This window comes from Sceloporus undulatus, chromosome 7 (assembly GCF_019175285.1).
Source record: "Sceloporus undulatus isolate JIND9_A2432 ecotype Alabama chromosome 7, SceUnd_v1.1, whole genome shotgun sequence".
Lineage (NCBI taxonomy): Eukaryota > Metazoa > Chordata > Lepidosauria > Squamata > Phrynosomatidae > Sceloporus > Sceloporus undulatus.
Genome location: NC_056528.1, coordinates 9,374,529 through 9,398,418, shown reverse-complemented (window position 1 = coordinate 9,398,418; position 23,890 = coordinate 9,374,529). Strand labels below are relative to the sequence as shown.

Below are 23,890 nucleotides of genomic sequence, written 5' to 3'. Positions count from 1 at the left end.
ACAGCATGTGTGCTCACAGAGAGGGCTCTGAGTGCCACTTCTGGCACATGTGCCATAGGTTCCCCAGCACTGAAATTTCGTGCATTTTCACATCAGTCCCACTTTCTTCTTCTTTTGGGATGGTGATACATCCCTCCGGTGTGAAAAAGTCCACAGTTGTTGCATTTGGCAATTTCAGTGACAGAAGGAGAAGGAAAATGAAGAAAGGAAGGAAGAGGAAGGGCGAGGGCCATCAACTCCAACCCCTGCCATGCAGGAATACACAACCAAAGCATCCCAAAAGATGGCCACAAATGAATTTTGGGTTTAGAATTGGGTCCCCTCTCCAAGATATCTCATTACGTATATACAGGTTGAACCATAAATTGCCATGCATGAGGACAGCTTTGCTTTTGCACCATTCGTTTTGAATCACCATGCAAGTATAAGGTATTCCAAAATCCCAAACACTTCTGGTCCCAAGCATTTCAAGTAAGGGAGACTCAACCTGTGAGGCTACAGTTTAAAGCAACCAAACCCAAATCTTAGGTTGGGTCTGCATTGCAAAAATAGTGTAGTTTGACGCTGCTTTTAACTGCCATGGCTCAGTGGAAATTTGGGATTTGTAGTTTGGTAAGATATTTAGCTTTCTCCATCAGAGAGATCTGGTGGAGCAATTGCTACAAATCCCAGAATTCCCATAGCATTGAGCCAAGGTGGTGTCGAACCGCATTATTTCTGCAGCACCGATGCAACTTTAATCTGATTTATACTAGTTCTTTCCCTCGCCTGCAGTTTGATTCACGCCAAAGATTTCGCATGGAGAGGCTGGATTATGGTGGCTTAACCCTCAACCTCCTATCAGCACACTGTCATACTCTTGGCAAGCAGAGATCCCATATGTTTCATGCTGGGAAAACCTACTCCCATAATTTAGAGAGGGAAAGCGGTCGGTTTCCTAACAGGGCTTTCTCAATCTCTGCCCATTAATTATAGGTTCCTCCTTCTGAAGGAGGCTGCGCTTGGTTTCAGATGAGATGGAGTCCAGAATGTCTTCATCCCACAGATAGGACTGGACTATCAATGGCGCAACTGGACCAAAAGGCTCTGGCGTTTTCTACAGAGTTGTCGTTTGCTACCAAGTCAGCTTCAACATTTGGCAACCCTAAGATTGAGAGACCTCCAAGAGCCCTGGTCTTGGCTCAGGTCTTTCAGATTCAGGGCTGTGGCTTCCTTTACTGAGTCTATCCAACTGTAATACAGGAGGAACGTCCTGAGAGTAAGGGCTGTTCGACAGTGGAACAAACTCCTTCCTCGGAGATTGCAGTGGAGTCTCCTTCTTTGGAGGTCTTTAAGCAGAAGCTGGATGGCCACCTGTCAATGAGGATGCTTTGATGGAGATTTCCTGCATGGCAGAATGGGGTTGGACTGGATGGCCCTTGTGGTCTCTTTCAACTCTACTATCCGATGATTGTATGATTCTAATATGTCTTTATTCTACCGCCTCTGGTGCCTGACTTACCTCTTCCGAATTGGGGTCAAATTCGGAAGTTATGCTGATTATATTGCATGGATATTCCTTCCAGTCTTGAATTCGGGGGCCTTACATCTTTGGCAACCATTTTTTTCCGAAGCAACCTACAGTGCCTGAATTCAATCATTTCCAGTAAAATGTCCATGTGATAAAATGAGCGTAACTTCCAAATTTGAGCCCAATTCGGAAGAGGTAAGTCAGGCAACAGAGGCGGCGCGATAAAGTCCGTAGACGTCTTCTTTCGCTACTGCCTTCCATGCCTAACTCCATCCTAGTGCCTCCCCAGCATTATCAGCTGCAGCTGCACTGAAGAAACAACACAGTTTGACACTGCTTTGACTTCCATGGCTCAGCGCCATGGAGTCCTGGGATCTGTGGTTTGTTGTGGCACCAGAGCTCTGTGACAGAGAAGGCTACACATCTCACAAAGCTACAAATCCCAGATTTCCATAGCTTTGAGCCATGGCACTTCAAGCCGTGTAGCACTGCCACAGTACAGATTAGACCACTGTCTTTCACAACGATCCATGTTGCTTCGTAATATATGGAAAGCATAGTAGTCTCAGGTTTCGTCATTTTGGCTTCTCCTGAGACATCAGCCTTGATTTGCTCTAGGAAAGATTGTACACAGAAAAGTCTCCCCCAGCGCCACATTTCAAATGGATTGATTCTTTTCCTCTCGCCTTTCTTCACTGTCCAGTTTTCATAAAGATAGAATGGAAATTTATCAAGATTGCATTTTAGAAGAATGAGGTCTACTCAGAAAAATGGTGTTCCCACCAGCCATCAGAGGGGCTTTCTAAAGCTTTTCCTTGGAGAACCAGGAGGCAAGACTCGCTCTCATAGTGTGGGGTTCATTTCTCAGAGGAGAACAGCAAACACAGCAGTCAATGGGCTTGAAGAGGAACGGTCCTTCTGAAGCTTTTCAAAGGCTTTTGGTGGGTTTGGGGAGCTATGTGGCCATGTTCTAGAAGGGTTTATTCCTGACGTTTCGCCAGCATCTGTGGCGGGCCTTTTCAGAGAAAGGCGTTAGAAATCTCCTCCGATGTGCAGCAGAAACAGGTTGCTGAGTAGACCTCAGTCCCCATCTTAAGCCCATTGCCCAATGCATTTGCTGTTTGTGAATGAAGTTAAGCCAGCAAGTCAGTCATTAAAACTATATGTACAAGTCACAAGTCAATTCAATGCATCAATTATTGCTGACCAAATTGAGTAATGAAGCGACTTAGCGAATCAGTCGAATCGAGTCTACGTCACTGCCACCCACACACAGTATCACAATTCCCAATGAACGGACTCATCCCGGTTCAAATAAAACACATTTAATGACAGGGAGCCATTGCAAAACAAAAAGCAAAGCATGGCTTATAACCATTAGTGCAACACCTTATCCTGGTTTGGAGCGAAGCTTTCAGGTCATGTATCCAGTTTAAGATGCATTTGTGAGAAAGTTCATGATCAACGGCAGTTGGTTTTGGAGCAGTGATGTTGTCATGCAACTCATAGTTCTCTTCACCCACGTTCGAAGGAAAATATGTGCATGAGATAGACTTACACATTCATAACTCTTTGGTATTTATGCTTATGGTCACGGCACTATTGCCACAATCCCAAACCTATTTTAGCAACCAGCAGCTGCACCTAGCAATGCAAGTCTGTTTTTCTGGAAATCAAGGTGTTTCACAGCCCTCTCTCACCAGTGAAGCGTGGGGCAACTATCGAAAGCAGGAGACCTTTCACAACTCTCATTGCAGATTGTTGGCAAGTGGAGGCTGGAAACTTCATCCGGCAGCAACCCAAACCACCAGCAGATCTCCATCGCTCAATGTGGCTGCTTAAAGATAGGTTAAGAAAGTAGATGCTAGTATACAGTTACACGTTCGTAATTACATATGTCTCAATACATGCGAGGTGTTGCATCAGACAATGGGGACTTAGGCCCGGTACATCCGGGCGGTGATTCTAGGGTTAAGGACTGTGCACCAACCGCATGGTCCCTAACCCTAGGACGTCACGGTGGCAGCGGAATGGCGGCCTTCAGTCCATACGGGGGCCACCATTGTGATGTAAGCAATGTGCAGCATATAGATGTCACTGCGCATCGCGTCCCAGGAAGAACCCGGGTTTTCCAGGTTCGTTTTGCGATGGAGGGATGCCACACAGGCTGCTCCGGCGTCCCTCCACAGGAAAACCGGACGCCTCCAGCCCTCCCTTTCGGGGTGGTATGTACCGGGCCTTAGAAACGTTGGATATAGTTGACAATGCTGCTCACTCCTCTCTTGCCGCATGAAAAACTGAGAAACCCCAGGTTGATCAAATTAACAAATCCGTGGAATGCATCTTCAACGTGGCACCAGGACACTGGGACCCCATTGTCCTCCAGCCGCTTTTTGTACAAAACCCCATCATCCCTCAGCACATCGTACTGAGCGGTTAAAATAAAAGTGTCTGGGAGCCGCTGGAAGATGGCATCTTCAGCTAAAAGTGGGGATAACATTGGCTCACACAGCTGGTCTATCAGCTCTTGCATGTCGCCAAAAGGGTGACTGGGTGGTGCTAAAGCTTTGCATTCTCTCGCTTTAAACTCGTCGGGGATATTATCATGACTGAGCCATTTGCTATATTTGGCTTTCACCGCCTTGGAGACGTGGGCCCCTTGCAGGATCGACTCTTGTAGGGAGACGTTTTTCTGGAGGTACTTTAAGGCCAGCTTCACCATCTGCCTTTTATTAAGGAGAGGGGTCTTTGCGTTTTGCATGTAGGAAGGCAAGCTGTGTTTCACAGACTGGAGGAAAGGGTAGATCAACATCTGCGCCTGTATTTTGGGAACATCATTTCTCCCAACAAGCATCTGGCAAACAGAGGCTGCAAGCAATCCTCCAAAGCTGTCTCCGCAAATTATGACGCGGCCAGAATCCACCCCGTACTCTTCCGCGTGTTTCATAAAATGTATGACAACGTCCAGGCATTGCTGGAATTGCACTGGAAAGGGCTGGTAAGGAACCAGAGAATACCTGCAAAGACAGGAAACATCATTTCACATCCAGTCTCATGAGCGGTAGATGAAAATATGCCCTATATCATGGTGCATAGTGCAGTTATGCTGAATATAAAGGATTGGATCTTGCTGTCAATTCCAACTAGAGTAGAACCAGTGAACCAAAGGGATTTACATATGTGTTGGTCACAAGGGTCAGCTATTCTAGTTCTCTGCTATGGAGGTATATATAACTAAAGCACTCATGAAAGATCCCTGTTCACTCTCTGTTTGAAGATGTCCAAAGATGGACAGTCCACCACTATCCAAGGCACTCTAGTCCACTATCAGACAGTTCTTAGAGTAAAGAAGTTCTTCCTAATTCCTTGGTGGAATCTCTTTTCTTGTAACATGAATTCATTGGAAGAATTCAGAGATATTGCCATGTTAGTCTGGAATATCAAAGCTCATGCTACAACTCTTCTGCACAGTTCCTCTCAAAGGTATTGCAAGATCCCTTTGCATACATGAATTCATTGGTGCATGTCCTAATCTCTAGGGCTGCTGCAAAACAAACTTGCTCTTTGGTATCCCTTCAAATACTTGAAGATGGCTGTCACATCGCATCTCAGACTGCATCCGCACTGCCAAAATCATCCTGGTTGACCCCAGTTTAACTGCCGTGGCTCAGTGCTATGGGATTCTGGGGACTGTAGTTTGTTGTGGCACCAGAGCTTTCGGAAAGAGAAGGCTAAAAGTCCCACAAAACTACAGTTCCAGAATTCCATAGCATTGACCTATGGCAGTGAAAGTGGTGTCGACCTGGATTATTTCCGCAGTGCAAATAAACACCATTCCTGCTCCACATGGTGCATGCCAGAAGGATGCTTTTTCATGACCCTTGCGGTGACATTCTCTTTTCAGAATTGAAAGACCCGGGTCTGCTCCAATAGGACTGTATAGTTAGAAGTTTATGGATACTTACCCGATGGACAACATCACAGAGTCGCTTTTTTTGGAGATGTGGCGGCACACTCTTTCATAGGCAGCTAGAATAGAGAACATATTTTGTTGCCCATTTCTGCAAACATTGGCCTGTTACAGACTGCCAAAATAAAGCTGCTTCGGGTCTCTTTGGAGGCATGCTATTTAAATAATGCATGGGTCCTAAGAGTCCGGAGGTTGTGCCAAAGCCACACTCCATTCCTAAGCTTTGGGGCAGCTTCAGGATTCTTAGGATGCATGCATCATTTAAACAGCATACCTCCAAAGAGACCCAAAGCAGCTTTATTTTGGCAGTCTGTAACAGGCCCTAGATAGTTAATAATAGGACTGGCTAGGATTCTGTTGGGGCCACTTACAAACTTCATAGATATACACATCCATTCCTAAGGACAGCCTGCCCTCCATATCCATGGATTGTGCATCCACAGTTTCCACCATCCATAGCCTTCCCTGTGTATTCACTGATTCCTTATCCACGGTTTCAATCATCCATGGTTAGAAAATATGTTAAAAATGTACATACATTCCAAAAAAGCAATCTTGACTTTGCCATTTTATATAAGGGACACCATTTGATTATGCCATTGCACTTCATGGGATTTGAGCATCCATGGATTTGAGCATCCATGGGAGATCAAACCCCAGCGGATACCAAGGGCCCAATATAATTTTAAAACCTTAATTTAAATGTATATAAATGTATACAAATTCCTAAAAAGCAACCTACATTTTGCCGTTTTCTGCAAGGGACACCATTTTACTTTGTCACTGTATGTAATGGGACTTGATCATCCACAAAAGTCTGGTATCCATGGGAGGAGGTCCTGGAGCCAAATCCCAGCTTGGATGCATCCAGCAGCTTCTTGAGAAGTGCAATATAGTATATAGAATATACATTATAATCTACATAGTACAGTGCGCCCTTTTTTTAACGCGGGAGATCCATTTCGGACCCCGCTGCATAAAAAAAAGCACGTATGCTCGAGCCCTATTGAAAGTTATGGGGCTTGTGCATGTGGCGGCGGCGCGGTGGTGCGGTGGTATGGCGGCGCACATGCATGCCACGGGCACATGCCCCATTAATCTAAATGTGACGTGCCACCCCTTGCTCCCATGCGCTGCCATGTGGCTTTCAGCAGATGCTGAAAGCTGCGTATAGTGTGTCCGCGTATGATGTGGGCGCACTGTAATACAATATAGCAGTGATGGTGAACCTTTTAGAGGCCGAGTGCCCAAAGTGCAACCCAAACCCACTTATTTATTGCAAAGTGCCATGTCCCTCTGGACTTCTAGTAACAAACTCTGGCAAACTCTGTGCTGGGGCAATGGCACATGTGCCCACAGAGAGGGCTCTGAGTGCCACCTCTGGCACGCGTGCCATAGGTTCGCCATCACTGCAATATAGTGTGAAAGGGCCCTGGATTAAATGGTTAAGCCATTGAAGGAGGTTATACAATGTCTGAACAATGCGTCAACCTCCTTTGAACATGTTGAAAGAGAGAAAAAAGAACGATGGCCCTCCCCATCCTTAAACCATATTTGAAGTATGGCTTTCCATGAAAGAAAAAAGGTACAATTTTAAAGGCATGATCCTGGCATGATGTATTACCAAGGCTTCCAGTGGTCCCAGCTCCTCCATGAATGAAAAGAATCCCTCTTTGTTTCGGCTGCAATGCTTTGGGTTGATATAATCTTACGGGGACGCCTTCAATGTGGAGATGGCTGATGGAAAGGGATCGGTCTTTGAAGTGAGGGCACGCGTCCATTATGAAATTCACAAGAACAAGCTCATTCTTGATGATGCCTAGTTTCCACAGAACATGGTCCTGTTGGAGATGAGACAACGAGAGTAGCATAAAAATCAACAGACCGAACGTTGGTGAATTGACTAAATATTTGATTAATTGATTGATTAAAATTAGCAAATTAATTTTAGCTCCTGCCCGTCGTTCAGCGTGGAAACTTAGGAGGCTTACAACCGATATTACAACAGAAAACGATTATGAACAGTAACTATGGCCTCATTCCCACTTACAAATAAATCGGTTTGCAATCTGAATCGATGCATCGATTCAACAGTGGAGTGTGGTCCACACTACTTTGGTCCCTGTAAAATAACCCCCTTATGGTTCGCATTCATGAATGAATCGATTCAAAATGGACCCGCTTGAAGGGCAAATTTAAATCAATTCTGATCTGTATCTGGTTTACGCTTGCGTGGAATCAATTTATCCAACAAGATGTGAAAAACATCAGCATGAAAAAGGCGCTGGCTAAATGGGTCTGCGCATGGCCCCCCCTCTCCAAATCGCTTCAGCAAATCGCTTCAAGCGGGAACCAGGGTCATTTGAACCGGTTCAAACCGATTTGCAATCCAGTTTAAAAGGTAGTGGGAATCAGGCCTTTAATTAAAAGATTAAAAACAATTAAACAACCAGTATTCATTTAAAGCAGTTTGGAAGCATTTAAAACATAACAATGGGAATGTAAGTGCAACACACACCTAACATTAAAAAGTGCTTTTGCAACAACCCATTAAGAGCCCAAAGGGTTTTCTAAGCAGGAGCGGAAGGAGAACAGAAAAGGAAGGCCAATGTGCTTCTTGTGGGACAGGGTTCCACAGGCTGGAAACCCCAACACTGAGAAGGTCCTCTGATGGAGAGGTTATCATCAGACATGGCCATGATGGGACTCAGAAAAAGCTCTCTGCTTAGAGTCTTCAAACTGTGTGGGTTCCTATAGGGTTGTGATTCCCAAACTTTGCCCCCTTCCCAGGTAATTTTGGACTTCAACTCCCAGTCACCTTGGCCAACAGTCAAGAATCATGGGAGCTGAAGTCCCAAACATCTGGAGGACCAACATTTGGGAACCTCTGCTATAGAGAAATACAGTCCCTGAAACTTCTCAGTAAAGCTTTACAATTTTGCAAACAAACCATAGCCAGGGGTGTAATGATGTGAGCACTGGACTACGGCTCTGGAAACCAGAGTTTGAATCCCGGTTCAGCCATGGAAACCCACTGGGCAACCTTGGGCAAGTCATACTCTCTCAACCTCAGAGGATGGCAATGGCAAACCACCTCTGGAGAAATTGGCCAAGCAATGCCCCGTGTGATATTAGTCGCCATAAGTTGGAAATGACTTGAAGGCACCCAACAACAACAAAAGGCGAGAGAAGAGAACAGCAATAGGAATATTTCCAGTCTGGAATGAAAAGCCCAGGGAAAATAAAGGAAGCTGATGAAGGAGCAATGTGTCCAGTGGAGTTTGCATTAGTAGAGAGAAGAGCGCATGGAGACAGCTACCCTTGACTGGAGGAAAGGCCTCTGAAACTGTTTCCAATGGGAACGAGGCACATATCAAGCAATCAGCAATGCGCTTCAAATCATAGTGGGAACGCACCCTCAGTAAGCACAAGCAATCATTCAACAGAGAGAGCCAGGACAAAGCTATGAACAAGATGCACAGTTCCACCACCCCTTAGAATCCCTCTATCTGGAGTAATGCTATTAGGACAACACAAGGGATTTACAATACTCCATAGACATCACAACACAAGACTGGTGAGGAGGGAGGCAAAATGATGGAACTGGCCCTCAATAGCCACACAATGCAATTCTCCTCCAGTCTCTAAATTTCTAGCCAAAAAACATTCATGCCCAGGACTCTTCTCTTTGCTGTATTGACATACCCTTGGTAAACTTTAACCTGCCCTTTTTCTCTGGGTGCCTGGATTGCATTTCTAAATGTTCGACTGAAATTACAGTCAGCCCTCTGTATCCATGGGTTTTTAAAAAATCAATGGGTTCAAGCATCCGCAGCTTGAAAATGTTCAAAAATAATATGCGTTCCAAAAGCAAACCTTGATTTTGCCATTTTAGGTAAGGGACAACATTTCACAATGCCATTGTGTTTAATGGGACTTGAGCCTCCATGGATTTTGGTATGTCTTGGAAACAATCCGCAGTAGATACCAAAGATCCGCTGTATAAGTTACTGCAATACTATTAATGTGGGATTAAAAGGAACAAAATTTGGAGAGGGGATTCTTATTTGGGGGACCAAGCCTTCATTTTGGCCCCTATGGCTACAGTCTTGATCCAACCTAAGAAGACTATACTACTCCGATCTCTTGACAAAACCCAAAAGGGTGAAGTGTAGGGCAACTTACCAATGAAACCAGCCATATCAAGGCGAAAGAGACGCACTTCAGCTTCTGAGGTTCGCAAATGCTGTGAGGGATTTCTATGTTGGAAAGGTAGTAATGGGTGACCCATAGCAGGTGGAGAAGTATAAAGAAAAGCCAGAGTTCTGTGGCCGCTGCCCAGAGAGTCCACAAAAAATCCATTCCATTTGCAGAGCCGGATCACAGTGCGAGAACGGCTCCGGGAAAACCTGGGAGGGTTCGCAGCATGTTCCTTCTGGTACCCGTCCGACCATGAAAGGACTCCCTTTGTTTTAGCAGCAGAACGTTACGCAAGCGCAGAGGCGATCGAAACAAGTTCTTCCTCTCCCTCACCTGCGTTGTAATTATAACACTGGCATCGGACCAAGGCAAGCCCGGATTTGAATGGCAATGGCCCATTTCCAACTCAATTACTATGTTACTATGCGCTTAAGAACCTACTGTCGGAGAGGGAGAGTTTCAGGGTTGGGTGACAACACCGAAGTGGCCAGGGAGCTTAAGCAGTCAGGAGTATGAGTGTTACAGGTAGAGAGAAAGGTAAGATACTACACTTGGGGTGAAAAAATGAAATGCACAGATATAGGATGGAGGACACCTGGCTTGGCAACAGTACATGTGAAAGGGATCTAGGTGTCCTAGTAGACCATGAGTTGAACATGAGTCAACAGTGTGATGCGGTAGCGAAAAAATCCAACGCGATTCTAGGCTGCATCAATGGAAGTATAGTGTTTAGATCAAGGGAAGTAATAGTTCCATTCTGTTCTGTTTTGATCAGACCTGACTTGGGATAATATTGTGTCCAGTTCTGGGCATCACAATTCAAGAATTATATGAACAAGCTGGAGCGTATCCAAAATGGTGAAAGGTCTGAAAACCACCAAGCCCTATATTTCAAAGAAGAAGGAAACGCACATGAGTTGGCTGGCTTCCGTTGTGAAATCATCCCTCTCAGGAAGTCTGTGGTACCCTTGAATTTAAACACCTATGTGCTTAAATTAAAGGGGAAGATACCTTGATATAACTCCTCCAGCAAACCTCTCTTCTTCTTCTTTTTCAGTGTAAGAAGTGTGGGCAGTTAGGCACCCTGCGGAGCGATGGAAAGATATGCAAGAGAAAAACAGGCGGCATCCCCAGCCAACTTGGGATGATACAACCCACAAAACAGCGATACCTTTATTGGCCAACCCGGCTGCACAAAATACATGTTGCAAGCTTTGAAAGCTCTTCATCAGGCTTCTTCATCAGGCAAAAGCTGTTAAAAAACCGTACAGCTTGCAACATGTGTTTTGCGCATTTTGGCTGGCCTAAATGTTCTGTGGGTTTTGGATGTTCTTCTACTTTGCTACATGGCCAACACAACTACCTCTGCATATGTTTTTGGGGGTGATGAAGGAAGCTCCAGAGCACCACCCAAATATACCCTCCTTTAACTTCACACCATTAGACCTGGTCCTGGCAGAAGAGAACAAATGTGCACCCTCAACTCTGCAACAGCCCTCGAAATATTTAAAGAGTGCGATCCTATCACCCTAGAGTCGTTCTCTTCACCAGGATGAACATGCCCAGCTCCTTCAACCTTTCCCCTATGTTTTCTTCTCCATACCTCTGATCCTTCTTGTTGCCCTTCTCTGAACCTGCTCCAACTTGACTATATTCTTCTTAAAATGAAGTGCCCAGAACTCCAGATAAGAGCTGATTAGCGCAGAATATAGTGAGACTATTCCTTCCCTTGACTTGGAAACTATGGACGTTATCGCACAGGCCTGCGGGAATGCAATTAGAGCGGGACGAAAGGGGGCGAGATAGGAACGGAACGGGGTTATTACTCATTTTACCACATGCTGGAACGCCACCAATGCAGCCGGAAGTCCCTGTTCCATTCCCCATCCATGCCAGAGATGGAGGATGGAATGGGGACTTCCGGTGGCGGCGGTGTTCCAGTGTGCAACAAAATACGTCCTTTCCCCGTTCCGTTCCCATTGTGCCCCCTTTCTTCCCACTCTAATTGCATTCCCCCAGGCGCATGCAATAATGTCCTATGCTTCGGTTAATGCAGGCTAAACACGCATTTGCCTTCTTGGCCAGAATTTTCCATCATTAATTAACTATATTCAAGTATAATTAACTAACTGGTGGAAATGTCATTCGTCCATGCTCTGAATGATGGCAGGATGGATCTCTGTCTCTTCATGCAGCTGATGGGAAATAGCTTACCATTATATCAATAGTGTCATAACCATGGCTAAGTAGCAATCATGAATGTAGAACAGTTACAGATGAGCAAATCCAGGTAACTGTTCTGTATGAGGAAATCTAGGTAACATAACATCTCATCCGCATTTAGAGCCGATGTCGTGTAGTGATTTGAGCATTGAACGATGACTCTGGGGACCAGGGTCCAAAGTCTTACTCAGCCATGGGGCAGGGTAGTTCTCCTTGTTTGTAGATTTGACCCATAAAGAGAGTATCTAGATCCTCCACACATCTTTGGGTCAATGTGCTTCTTCCCATGGGAAACTCTCTAGTGTTTCAAAGGTCATTGTGACCTCTTCAAACATGCCTCGCTCTTGATATGAAAAGATGAAACCCCGCATGCAGCGTGGAGGTGTCGGGTGTGCTAACAATATCCATTGAGTTGTTTTATTTAATGGGACTATTCAGATAGCATCAAACGTCTTGCAAAAATTGGCAGGTAACCCATCTGTGCCCACTGCTTTGCTTAAGTTAAAGGCATGAATCATTTGGTGTTTCTCTTGTAAGGTAATCACAGCAGTGAGTTGCTGTCTATGTAGGTCACTGAGAGAGTAGTTCCCAATTTACCAAGATTGTCGGCTGGAGTTATGCTGAACTGAAACCTCATTTGGCCTAAGATTGCCATAGAAATTACAGTCGGCCCTTGCCTTGCGCGGGGGATCCGTTCCAGACCCACCCCCCCACGTAAGGCGAATTCCGCCTATGCTCAAGTCCCATTAGAAACAATGGGGCTTGTGCACGGCGGTGCAGTGGTGCACGGGGTGCCATGGGCACACGCGCCCATTCATTTGAATGGGATGCACTGCCCCTTGTGCCCCGTGTGCTCCCCGCGACTTGAGCGCATACACTCAAGACTGTGTAAAGCGCGCCCACATATAACATGGGCGCACTGTACTTAGCACTGTGACCAGCCTGCCCTAACTTTATGCTGCACTCACGCTGCAGAAATAACCCACTTTGACACCATCTCTCGACTAATGAAGGACTGCACTCGACAGCCTACTCTTTCATCATCCTCCTTTGTTTTCCCTGGTCTATTTATTCTAGTCAGACAAGAAATATTCCTATTAATGTTCTCATTCCTATTAATGTCCCTCCAGCATGACTTATGGCAAAAGCTGGCCATAGAGGAGCTTATCGCATGGGGCTCCAGGAACGCAAATGGCACGGGAAGAAAGGGGGCATGATGAGAACGGAACTGGGAAAGGACGCATTTTACCGTATGATGGAACGCTGCTGATGCCGCCGGAAGTCCCTGTTCTGTTCCAGATGCATCCCCCAGAGGCCAATTTTCAGGAACTGTTCAGAAGAGTTCCTAAAATTTGGCCTCTCTGGCCTGGATTTGGAATGGAAGGGGGACTTCCGGCAGCATTGGCGGTGTTCTGTCATGCGGTAAAATGCGTCCTTTCCCCGTTCCATTCTCATCATGCCCCCCTTCGTCCTGTGCCATTTGCGTTCCTGGAGCCCTGTGCGATAAGCTCCTCTATGGCCAACTTTTGCCATAGATCATGCTGGAAGAATTAGAGACTGCTAGAAAGAACATATTAATCCAATTTTGAATAATCAAATCTGCACAAGTCAAAGCTGCAATTGTGGAGGGGTGACTGTATTTCTCCATAGAAACCCATGCAAGTCTAAAGACTTAGCAGAGAGCTTTCTCTGAGCCCCACCGCCATCATGGCCATGTCTTCCCAGAATTGGATCCTAGCCTGTGTAACTCCGTCCCACAGAAAGCTCAGTTGGCCTTTCCTCTCTGTTCTCCTACTCTCATTTAGAAAACCTGTTGCCTATTCATTGGTTGTTGCAAAAGCGTCTTTTAATGATAGGTGTGTGTTGCACTTCCATTCCCATTGTTAGGTTGTAAACACTTCCAAACTGCTTTGAATGAGCAGTCTTCATTTAACTGCTTTTCATCTTGCAATGATAATTACCGCTTGCAGTTGTATTTTGTTTTCATCTATGGGGCAAGCCACCTTAGGCCTCATGTCAGAAGACCACGAGGATAGACAAGAAACAAACAAACAAACAAACAACATTGTAAGGACAAAGAGTCTTCTTTAACCATGAAGATTATCCATTTATTATGAGTTCTGCTATTGTGGCTTTGCTCACTAGATCACCGGATGCACAAAATATTATCCTCAGATGGTAGTTTAATATAATTATGGGAAGGTTTGGGGGGTTTTTTGTGGATGGGGTTAGGCTGAGGAGATGTTCTCCTCCATGTTCTTCTGGAAAAGTGGTGTTGATGCAGCCTTCTAGCCTCTGATGGTTGCCTTTTAGAAGTGCTCAAGGCACATCAGAAATGCCCAGTGTATATCAAAAGAGCCCATTGAGCACCAGAAATGCCCAGTGCACATTATAAGTGCCCAGTGTGCATTCAAAATACCCAATGAACATCAGAAGTGCCCAATGTGCACCAGAAGAGCCAAATGCACATCAGAAGTGCCCAATACATATCAATGCACTCTTGCCAGTGCCCTGATATGCATCTTCACAATTTCACAATGTCCTAACAGGTTTTATGTTGCGTAGCTAAGGATTCATAAAGTTACACGACACTGAGCATGATATCGAGTCTCAGTAGCACTTATTCCTTTCCCTATGGAGATCGCGATATAGAATCTCAGCATTTACTCCTTTCCCCGCAGAAGAAGGAATTTCAGGTTCTTTGCACACCATGAACCTCTCTCTCTCTCTTTCTCTCTTTCTCTCATTTTCACACATATAAACACTCAAGCTGATCGCTTTCGCAAATAAAGAGGAGAAGGAAAGTTCTACCTGACTAGGTATCCCTCCCCCCTCCATTCTGTAGAAGACCACCATATATATCTTGAAAATTGAATGTCTATAAGCTCTTGATGTAACTGACTATGCTGTCGATTCCTCGTTGGCTGAAAGCAAAATTTAGAAACAAGCGATTGAAAAGAAGGAGAACTCCGTGGAAGCCATCTTTGAGGTGGCACCAGGAGACTTTGACCCCGTTGTCCTCCAACCTTTTCTTGTACAAAAGGCCATCGTCTCTCAACACGTCGTATTCGCAGGTTAAAATGAAAGTGTCCGGAAGCTGCTGAATGATGGCATCTTCGGCTGTAAGGGGAGATATAGTTGTTCCTGCTATAACTTCCATTAAGCAGTGGATATTGTCCATAGGACAAGTGGATATCTGAAATTCTTGATAGTTGCCTCTCATTTTCAGTTCTTTGGGAACATAGTCCGCGTTTAGCCATTTGTGATACTTCTTTCTCCTGTCCTCGGGGATGTGCGTTTCCGCCAAGGCAAAGTCCAGTGCCGTCAAGTTTTTGGTGATGTACAGAAACAGCATCTGTAGGAAGTCTCTCTGGGAGACAAAGGGGACGTAGCGGTTTTGTTGGTAAGAAAGCAAATTGAAATCCAGGCCCTGGAGGAAAGGGCCAACCAAGATCTGAGCGCGTGGTTTGGGTAGGTCCTTTCTCTTGGTCAGTTCTTGGGCTATGGACGCCGTGATGGTTCCTCCAATGGAGTCGCCGCTGAGCACAATAAGAGCAGGATCGACCCCATAGTCTTCTGCGTTCCTCATGAAGTATTTGGTGGCAGTGGTGCAGTCCTCAAATTGCATGGGAAAGAGGTATTCAGGAGCCAGGCGATACCTGCAAAGCCAAAAGCAACCCAGTTATATTTGCAACATATTCCAAGGCTACATCTGCATTCATATCACTTCAACCTGGAGATCCAGGAAACCCAACAGTAGAGGACTCTGAAGCTTAGGTCTAATCCGCACTGCAGAAATAATGCAGTTTGACACTCCTCTGACTACAATGCTTCAATGATATGGAATTCTTGGATTTGCAATTTTGTGAGATGCTTAGCCTTCTCTGTCGCGATACCAGAGTTCCCTCACAGAGAAGGTTAAGTCTCTCTCAAAACTACAAATCCCAGAATCCCATAGCATTGAGCCAGGGCAGTTAAAGCAGTGTCAAACTGCACAATTTCTGCACAAATCTACAAATCCCAGACTTCCGGTAGGATGGCGGAACAGTAAGTTGCTAACCACAGTAAACGGGTGGCAAGCGGCACCATTTGTGAGCCAAGTAGCCAGCGAAACCCGAAAATTTGGCTAAGAATCCCCCCATTAAAGGGGATTCGGACGGGCCCACGGGGGTCCTTACTGAGAGCAGATCAACCCCGATCTTGGTGAGGATCTCACCTTGAGTTATTAAAACAGGTCAAGTTAAAGCAATATGGGGACTACTTACCCAATGGACACAACCACCACATCGCTTTCTCGGACTATATAAGAGCACACCCTTTCGTAGGCATCTGGAAGACAAATTATTCAGTGTTCATATCCATATCTTTTTTTATTTTGGCTGAGGAATCTGTGTTTTAGACCACAAGCCAGCGTATCGTCAAGGTCTGAACATTTAACGACAACTCTGGAGATCAGGGTTTGAATCCCCGTTCAGGTCGTTTCCAAATTACGGCAACCCTCAGGCGATACTATCCTGTGGTTTTCATGTCCAGATGTGTTCAGAGGAGGTTTGCCATTGCCTTCGTCCGAGGCTGAGAGAGCATGACTTGCCCAAGGTAACCCAGTGGATTTCATGGCTGAGCTGGGATCAAACCCTGGTCTCTAGAGTTGCAATCCAAGACTCAGACCACCACAAAAGTGTGTCGTACGTTTGTTTTACAGAGAATCACATGGCGAAATTAACTGGGATCAGTGCTTTCATTTTGTATTAAGGGAGAACATGGACCAGCCAACATGGCACAGTGGGTTGAGTGTTGGACCGTGACTCTGGAGACCAAGGTTCGATTCCACGCTTGGTCACGAAACCCACTGGGGGATCTTTTGTATTTAATTTTTATATTTATTTGACTTGTGTTGTTTTCTTTCACTGTTGTAACCCGTCCTGATTCTTCATGAATCGTGATGATCATCACCATCACTATCATCATCATCATCGTCATCATCATTATCATCATCATTTATCTTGGGCAGATCACACTCTCTCAGCCTCTGAGAAAGGCAAATGGAAACTCCCCCTGAATATAGCTTTCCAAGAAAGCCCCCCAAAAACCTCTTTAGGGTTGCCGTAATTCAGGAACAACTTGAAGACACACAATAACGAGATCAGGAATTGGTTAATAGCAACCACTGAATCCAAGGTCCTAGAGTTGGAAGAGATCCACTCCAATCCCATTCTGCCATGCAGGAAAACACAAGCGAAGCATCCCTCATAGATGGCCATCCAACGTCTGGTTAAAACCTCCAAAGAAGGAGACTCCGGTACACTCCAAGGTCCCATATCCCACTGTCAAAACCTCTAGTGGTCAATCCCGCATGTCAGAAATTTCAACCGATCCTAATGGGTACGTATTGTGAAAGCCTGGCAGCATAGCTGTCGCCCAAACTGGGGGTGTAATTATAGCTCCCAGGCCAGGGATCATCAATATGATAAGAGAAATATGACGCGTTTCATTGCTAACCGACTTGCATTCCAAACTTGCCGAGGCATCTCCAAATATATGATTGTGGCTGTTGGAGGTGGAATGAGATGTGTGTGTTGTGTGTCTGCGCACCTCCCAGTGGGGAATGAAGTCTGAAATTATAGAAGTTGCCTATAATCTTCCAGTCTGTAATTACAGAAACGAGGCTGGAAGTGACTCCTGACTTTCGAAAGTCCGTTTTATTGGCAAGGATGTGGGAAGGCGCAGCGCTTTGAAGCAGCATCTGACGATAACGCATGTTGCCTTAACATGCTGGGGCACCGGGCGGCCTAAACCCTATTGCTTGCCCTGAATAGCATAGACCTACTAAATAAATTGAATTTATGCATAAGGTGATTCACCATTCAGCTACTGCAATCGAAATTAGACATCTGGATTTGGTGTACATAGCATTTATTTAGATTTTAAATCTTTACAGTGTCATAGTTGGAAGGGACACCCAGCAGAGTAAGCATGAGTGTTGCACTACGTCTTTGGAGACTAGGGTTCGAATCCCGGCTCAGTCATGGAAACCCACTGGGGGATCTTGGGCAAGTCTTAGGGGGCTATCACACTAGCGAGATCCCGCAGGCAAACGGGAGTTAAATGCGATGTAATGCAAAGTTAACCCGGGAATGCCCTAAATTTATCACACAACGTCGCCGTTAACGTGAAATAACGTGAAATTAACCCGAACGCAAAGCGGAGAAAACCAGCAGCTTTTTAAATTCGGAACAAACCGAATCGGTTTTGCGTTCGGATTAATTTCGTTTTGGCAGCAATTCAGTGTGATAAACTTCCCAAATTTGCAAGTTCTGTTTAAATTCGAATTTAATTTAAATCGCTTTTAACTCCCGTTTTCGCGCAGGATCTTGCCGGTGTGATAAAGCTCATACTCTCTCAGCCTCCCATCTCTGAACAAATCTTGCCAAGGAAATTCCATGATAGATTTGCCTTTGGGTATCCATAAGTCAGAAACAACCAGAAGGTGCACAACAACAACCACAACAAGGGATCCCAAGGCAAGGCCTATCTAATCCAACCTCTGGCTTTATGGGATACCAAAGCGTTACACCCCGCAAAAGATGGCTATCCAACCTCTGTTTTAAGGTCTTCAAAACAGGAGTCTTCACCACTTTCTCAGATAGTCAAGTGCTGATCAGCTCTTACCACCAGATTTTTATTACAGTGCGCCCTTTTTTTACGAGGGGGATCCATTCCAGACCCCCCCCCCCATTAAAAAAACACATATGCTCGAGCCCCATTGAAAGTAATGGGGCTCGTGCATGTGGCAACGGGGTGATGGCATGCGTGCCATGGGTACGCACGCCATTAATCTAAATGGGATGCGCCACCCCTTGCGCCCCGCACGCTCCTGTGCGACTTTCAGCATATGCTAAAAGCCGTGTATGACGTGGGCATACATTAAGGTGGATTATTTTTTCCTTGGGATTTGAATCCAGTGGTTCATGGTCTAGGATGCATCTACGCTGTAGACGTAGTGCATGTAGACATATCCTTGGACACTGTTACTCATTGGGAAAAACAATAAGACTTGGTAAAGTGGAAGGAGTAGGAAAGGATTACAAGGGGATAGACTCCATCGTGGAAGTCATACCTCTGAGTTTGCAAGACCTTAGCTGTGCTGTTGATATCTGGGTCACTTGGGGGTCTCTTGTTCAAGACAACTTGATGGCCATTGACAACAACAACTCCTCGAAGCATTCCCAGGAAGGATGGCTTTCAGAAAACACCATTCCCTTAAAAAGGATATCCTTGCTTCCAAATGCTTTTCTTACCGATACTTCCAAATGTGCCACCTCCGCCATGAAATAAGAGGACTCCTTTCCTTTTTTCGGGAGAGGGGATTTTCGGTCGGTAGATCCGCACCGGCACATCGTCAAAGTATGCGTTCTTGATGGAGACCCTCGGGTCTCGCTTTGACGGGAATCCATCTACAAGGAGCCGCAGGACGGCAAACTGACTGCAGAGACCCATTTTCCACAAAATGTTGCCCTACGTACAAACAGCAAGAGAAGCAAAGCCAGAGATCAATTCAATGTGAAGTGTACCATTCGGTGTGATTTACTAACTCAGTGTGGAGTATTGGTGAGGATCCTAATATCAGAATGGAGAGGAGTCAGCGAAGATCTTATCCAAACTCTCCATCTCCTTCCGCAGTGGATCCAAAGGCAAATTAATTTCTAGTCTCAATCAGCCTGTCATTCCAGTTCTCAGGGAGGAGAAAGGCAAAGCTGTGAAAGTACGTGGGAAGCCGAGATTCAGTTTTGGCAGCATTTAAAGCAGCATGTTTAATCCGCAGAAGGGCGCGCAGTGCAATCCTATGCATGCCGACTCAGTGCCAGGAAATCCCTTGAAATTTACTACTAGGAGAGGCAATCCCTACTTAGCCCTGTAAACCCATTGTGTAACCTTGAGAAAGTCCCACTCTCTTAGGGGAAGATAATGGCAAAAGCCCAAGATTTAATCAATCTTACCAAGAAAACCCATTGGATATGGTCAAATTAGAGTCAACTTGGTCATTGGTCAGATTCAGTATGGTCACTGACTGCAATAAAACAATTGATTGATTGATTGATTGAGTCAACTTGAAGGCACATAACAACCACCTATTGATAGTCCCACCTAATGCAACCCCATTGAACCAATGGGATTTCGTATCCTCCAACTGTCCCAATTTGGCCAGGACAGCTTTAATGCATGTTAATAATAATGTAATGTGTGCATTAATAATATTAATAATAATGTAATGTGTGTATTAATAATAATCCTATCAATAATCTTTGTCCTCTTTGGGTCACACTCTGACCAAAAGCTTCACATGTCCCACTTTTTCACCTGTAGAAATGTTGGAGAGAATGAGATTTTTATGCATGCAGGCGCACTGTTCAACCATTAACACAAGCGTGATTCTAGTCTCTTTGGCCCTAATTGGGATTCAGGATGGATGGGAATGTTTTATTCATTGCATTAAGGTACAGTCTGATGCAATAACATGTCTAGGTGGTTTTTATTGCCATATTAACTGAGACCGCAATTAACAATGGCTTCTTTTACCTCATAAAGAACAGCTGGAAAGGAGTGTAGGATCGCAGGCAGGTTGCTGGCAGCAGACCCACTCCGCCATAGGTGCATCTACACTGTAGAAACAGCGCAGTTTGACACCACTTTCAGTGCTATGGAATCCTGAGATTTGTAGCTTAGCAAGTTGTTTTGCCTTCTTTGGCCAAGAGTGCTGGTGCCTGGCCAAACTACACACCCTAGGATTCTGTAGGACGGAGCCATGGCAGTTAAAGTAGTGCCAAACATCATCGTTCCTACAGTGTGGATGCACCCAAGAAGTGCAACATTTAAGGAGAAAACATCCTCCACTGAAACAAATGTGTGTGTGTGTGTGTGTGTGTGTGTATAGCGCACCCGCGCCATACACGGGCGTGCCATACGCGGTCTTGAACATACATGCTCAAGCCGTGGGGAGCGCGTGGGGAGGAAGGGGTGGCGCATCCCATTCAATTGAATGGGGGTGCGCGCCCGTGGCGCCCCGTGCACTGCCGCACCGCCGCACCGCCATGCACGAGCCCCATCGTTTCCAATGGGGCTTGAGCATAGGCAGAATTCGCCTTACGCGGCAGGATCCGGAACAGATCCCCCGTGTAAGGAGAGGGCTGACTGTATATTAATGGATAGATGCACACACATCCAAACATGAAAACATCCTCCGCTGTTGCCAGGGGCATGAAACAAATCAAGATATATATATATATATATATGGATGCACATATATCCATATATGAAAACAAAATACAAGAGAGTTTATAAACTTAGTATTTAAAATAACAATTATATCCAATATAAATTTATCGAGGTAATCGTCACCTTTACAACTAATGGCTATCTATCTCTGTTATGTACTTCTTCCTAATCATTTATATATAGCAGTGGAGGTGCCCACATCCATACATGATGGCTGGTGCCCCGTGGCATTACTTTTCCACACGCACTTGTGCATAAAAATAGACTTGAACATGCACACTTACAAACCACGTGCGCCTGGTTCCTGCACCGTTCCCTTGCCCAGACCTGGACTGTGATGCCAAAGTCTCCCAAAAGACTTACCAGAGAATAAGTCATGATGCCCAAAATGTGGAGGATCCTGATCTTCAGAGGCTGGCAAATCCCGGGAGGCATTTCAGTGGTGGAGAAATGGTAATACAGGGCCCATGAGAACAGCAGGCAAAAAAACGACGGCTGCCAGGCTTGCCGCCTGGGACAGGAGAGCCAAGAGAAACACCATGAGAGCGTCTGGAGCAACGCGTCAAGTGTGTCTCAGCGCCCACAGATACACAATGGAGAAAGGGTGATATGAGCCATAGATGCTTCCTCCTGGAGGTGGAGCTGCCAAGAAGCAATACCTGCTTGGAGGAGCGTCATCCGGCAACTTTAAGATGCTTCGCCTTTGTGTGTTCCTAGCTTGGCTTCAGATCACACCCACACCTTGCAATGCTCCCAGTCCATGCCTTTGGCAGTTTTCTCCATTGCAAGGAAGGCGAGGCTTTGTAAGGAAGACTGCATCTACAAGGAATAATAATAGTAATAATGATAATAATATCCACTGGGATATATTCATAATTATGAAGAAGTACATAACAGAGACAACCATGAGTTTGTAAAAGTGACAATTACATCAGATAAATTTATATTGGAAACTCTCTTTGTATTTTGTTTTCATATATAGATGTGTGCGCATCCATATATATATATATATTGATTTCTTTCATGCCATTGGCAACAGTGGAGGATGTTTTCATGTAGGGATGTGTGCGCATTATTATTATTATTATTATTATTATTATTATTAGCCCACCTCTCTCCACGAATCAAGGAAGGTTACAATAAAAGAAATTAAAATGCACGGCACAGAAAAATAATCAATACCTAACCCAATGGAATAATCAAATTAAACAATCCAGACTCTCCCCCCTGGCAACAAGCAAATATCAATCAATACAAAATTGCACATTTAAAATAATTAAATAATTACAAAACAGTTACAAACATACAACATGGAGTAGGACGACCAAAGGCAGACAGGGATGTAATACTACATCTTTACTTTGAACACAGGCCTGTTGGAACGTGTGATGTCCCTCTCCTTCCGAAGTGAAAAGGCTTCTCTTCGATGCTGGGCTTTAAGGCAATTTTGCAAAAGCTCCAATCGACTCCACTGTTTTGGGAAGTCTTTTAAATGTGTGGTTTGACCCCGAATTGGGATTGCAATGGACTCAGGAGGTTCAGGGTTGGAAACAGGTTGAGTGGTTACTTAGATCACCTAGATCACTTGGTCACCTGGGTCACCTGATAATTCCTGCCACAGAAAGGTAACTTCCACGTATGTCTTAGCATTTGCAAAAGGTGGTGTTTTTGTCTTGTTGTTGTTTTGCATTTGATGTTTGCAGCATACTGGTTTGAGAGTTGGACTGAGTTCAAATCCCGGCTCGGCCGTGAAACCCATTGGTTGACCTTGGGCAAGTCATGCTCTCTCAGCTTCTGAGGAAGACAATGGCGAACCTCCTCTGAACACATCTTGCCAAGAAAACCCTTGGGGTCACCGTAAGTTGGAAACGTCTTCAGGGCACACCACAACAATAAGTATGCCTATATATACATGACTTGAAGGCACATCACAACACTATGTATGTCTACATATGTATGTGTGCATATGTTGAGGTCCTCCGTTCCCCAGTTGTGTAGCGCAGTGTGGAAATCTGCAAGCAAAGCCATGCTGCAGGACTGGATCGTGCAGTTGGACAACCTATATTGCAACAACACAATTGCTGTTGCACAACCATTTCTTCTGGGAAAGCCCAGAGGAAAATCAGGAAAATTCTGTAGGAAAAGTGGCGTGGAAAGAAGGGTGTTGCGTTTTGGGGTTTTTTAGGTGAAAAACTGGATTGTGCAATGTTTTTATTTTACAATGACGAATATCATGTTTAAAATGTTGGCGGTGGGACTGGGAGAAAGCTCTCCCCCAAAGATCTTGAAACTTGGTAGAAACGTAAAGTCAACTGCAATTATATTCTGAATAAATTTGACTTAAAACATATCCAAATGATGTAATCTAATCCTACATGCCATTAACCCTTTGTTTGCCTGCAAGAGAGACTACACCCCTCAAATGGGTTTCCCAGATATTGGAAGAGACCGTTATCACTTATACTCAGGGATCTATCCTTGGTCAGATCTTTAATTTAAAGGTCCCTTAGGCTCTCAACGCTGAGCAGAAGGGGCAAAAACTGGAGGGGAAATGTCCCCTTTATTCTCAGTATGATATGGACAGGCAAAGGCTAGGCAAGCCTGAGAAATAGGAAGAGCTACAAAAATTCATCCTAGATAACAAGAAAATTGAAATAGCCAAAGATTTCCCATACCTTGGATCAACCAGAGATGTCCCATACCTTGGATCAACC

General features: G+C 45.0%; 2 protein-coding genes across 2 annotated transcripts in view; both read right to left on the bottom strand.

Moving 5' to 3' along the window:
• Positions 1-3,749: 3,749 nt before the first annotated feature.
• LOC121936417 (arylacetamide deacetylase-like 3) lies at positions 3,750-7,261 on the bottom strand. The gene is made up of 3 exons (XM_042478645.1): positions 7,105-7,261; positions 5,476-5,539; positions 3,750-4,527 (listed from the first exon to the last, which is right to left on the bottom strand). The coding sequence occupies exons 1-3, from the start codon at positions 7,259-7,261 to the stop codon at positions 3,750-3,752; spliced, it is 999 nt and encodes a 332-aa protein (XP_042334579.1).
• A 7,520-nt stretch (positions 7,262-14,781) lies between these two features.
• Positions 14,782-23,890, bottom strand: part of LOC121936416 (arylacetamide deacetylase-like 4) — a 10,295-nt gene continuing 1,186 nt past the window's right edge. The window contains exons 2-5 of the mRNA XM_042478644.1: positions 21,540-21,687; positions 19,202-19,418; positions 16,169-16,232; positions 14,782-15,562 (exon numbers count right to left, since the gene is read on the bottom strand). Of these exons, the coding sequence (XP_042334578.1) occupies positions 14,782-15,562; positions 16,169-16,232; positions 19,202-19,418; positions 21,540-21,687 (1,210 nt within the window). The remainder of the gene's footprint in view (positions 15,563-16,168; positions 16,233-19,201; positions 19,419-21,539; positions 21,688-23,890) is intronic.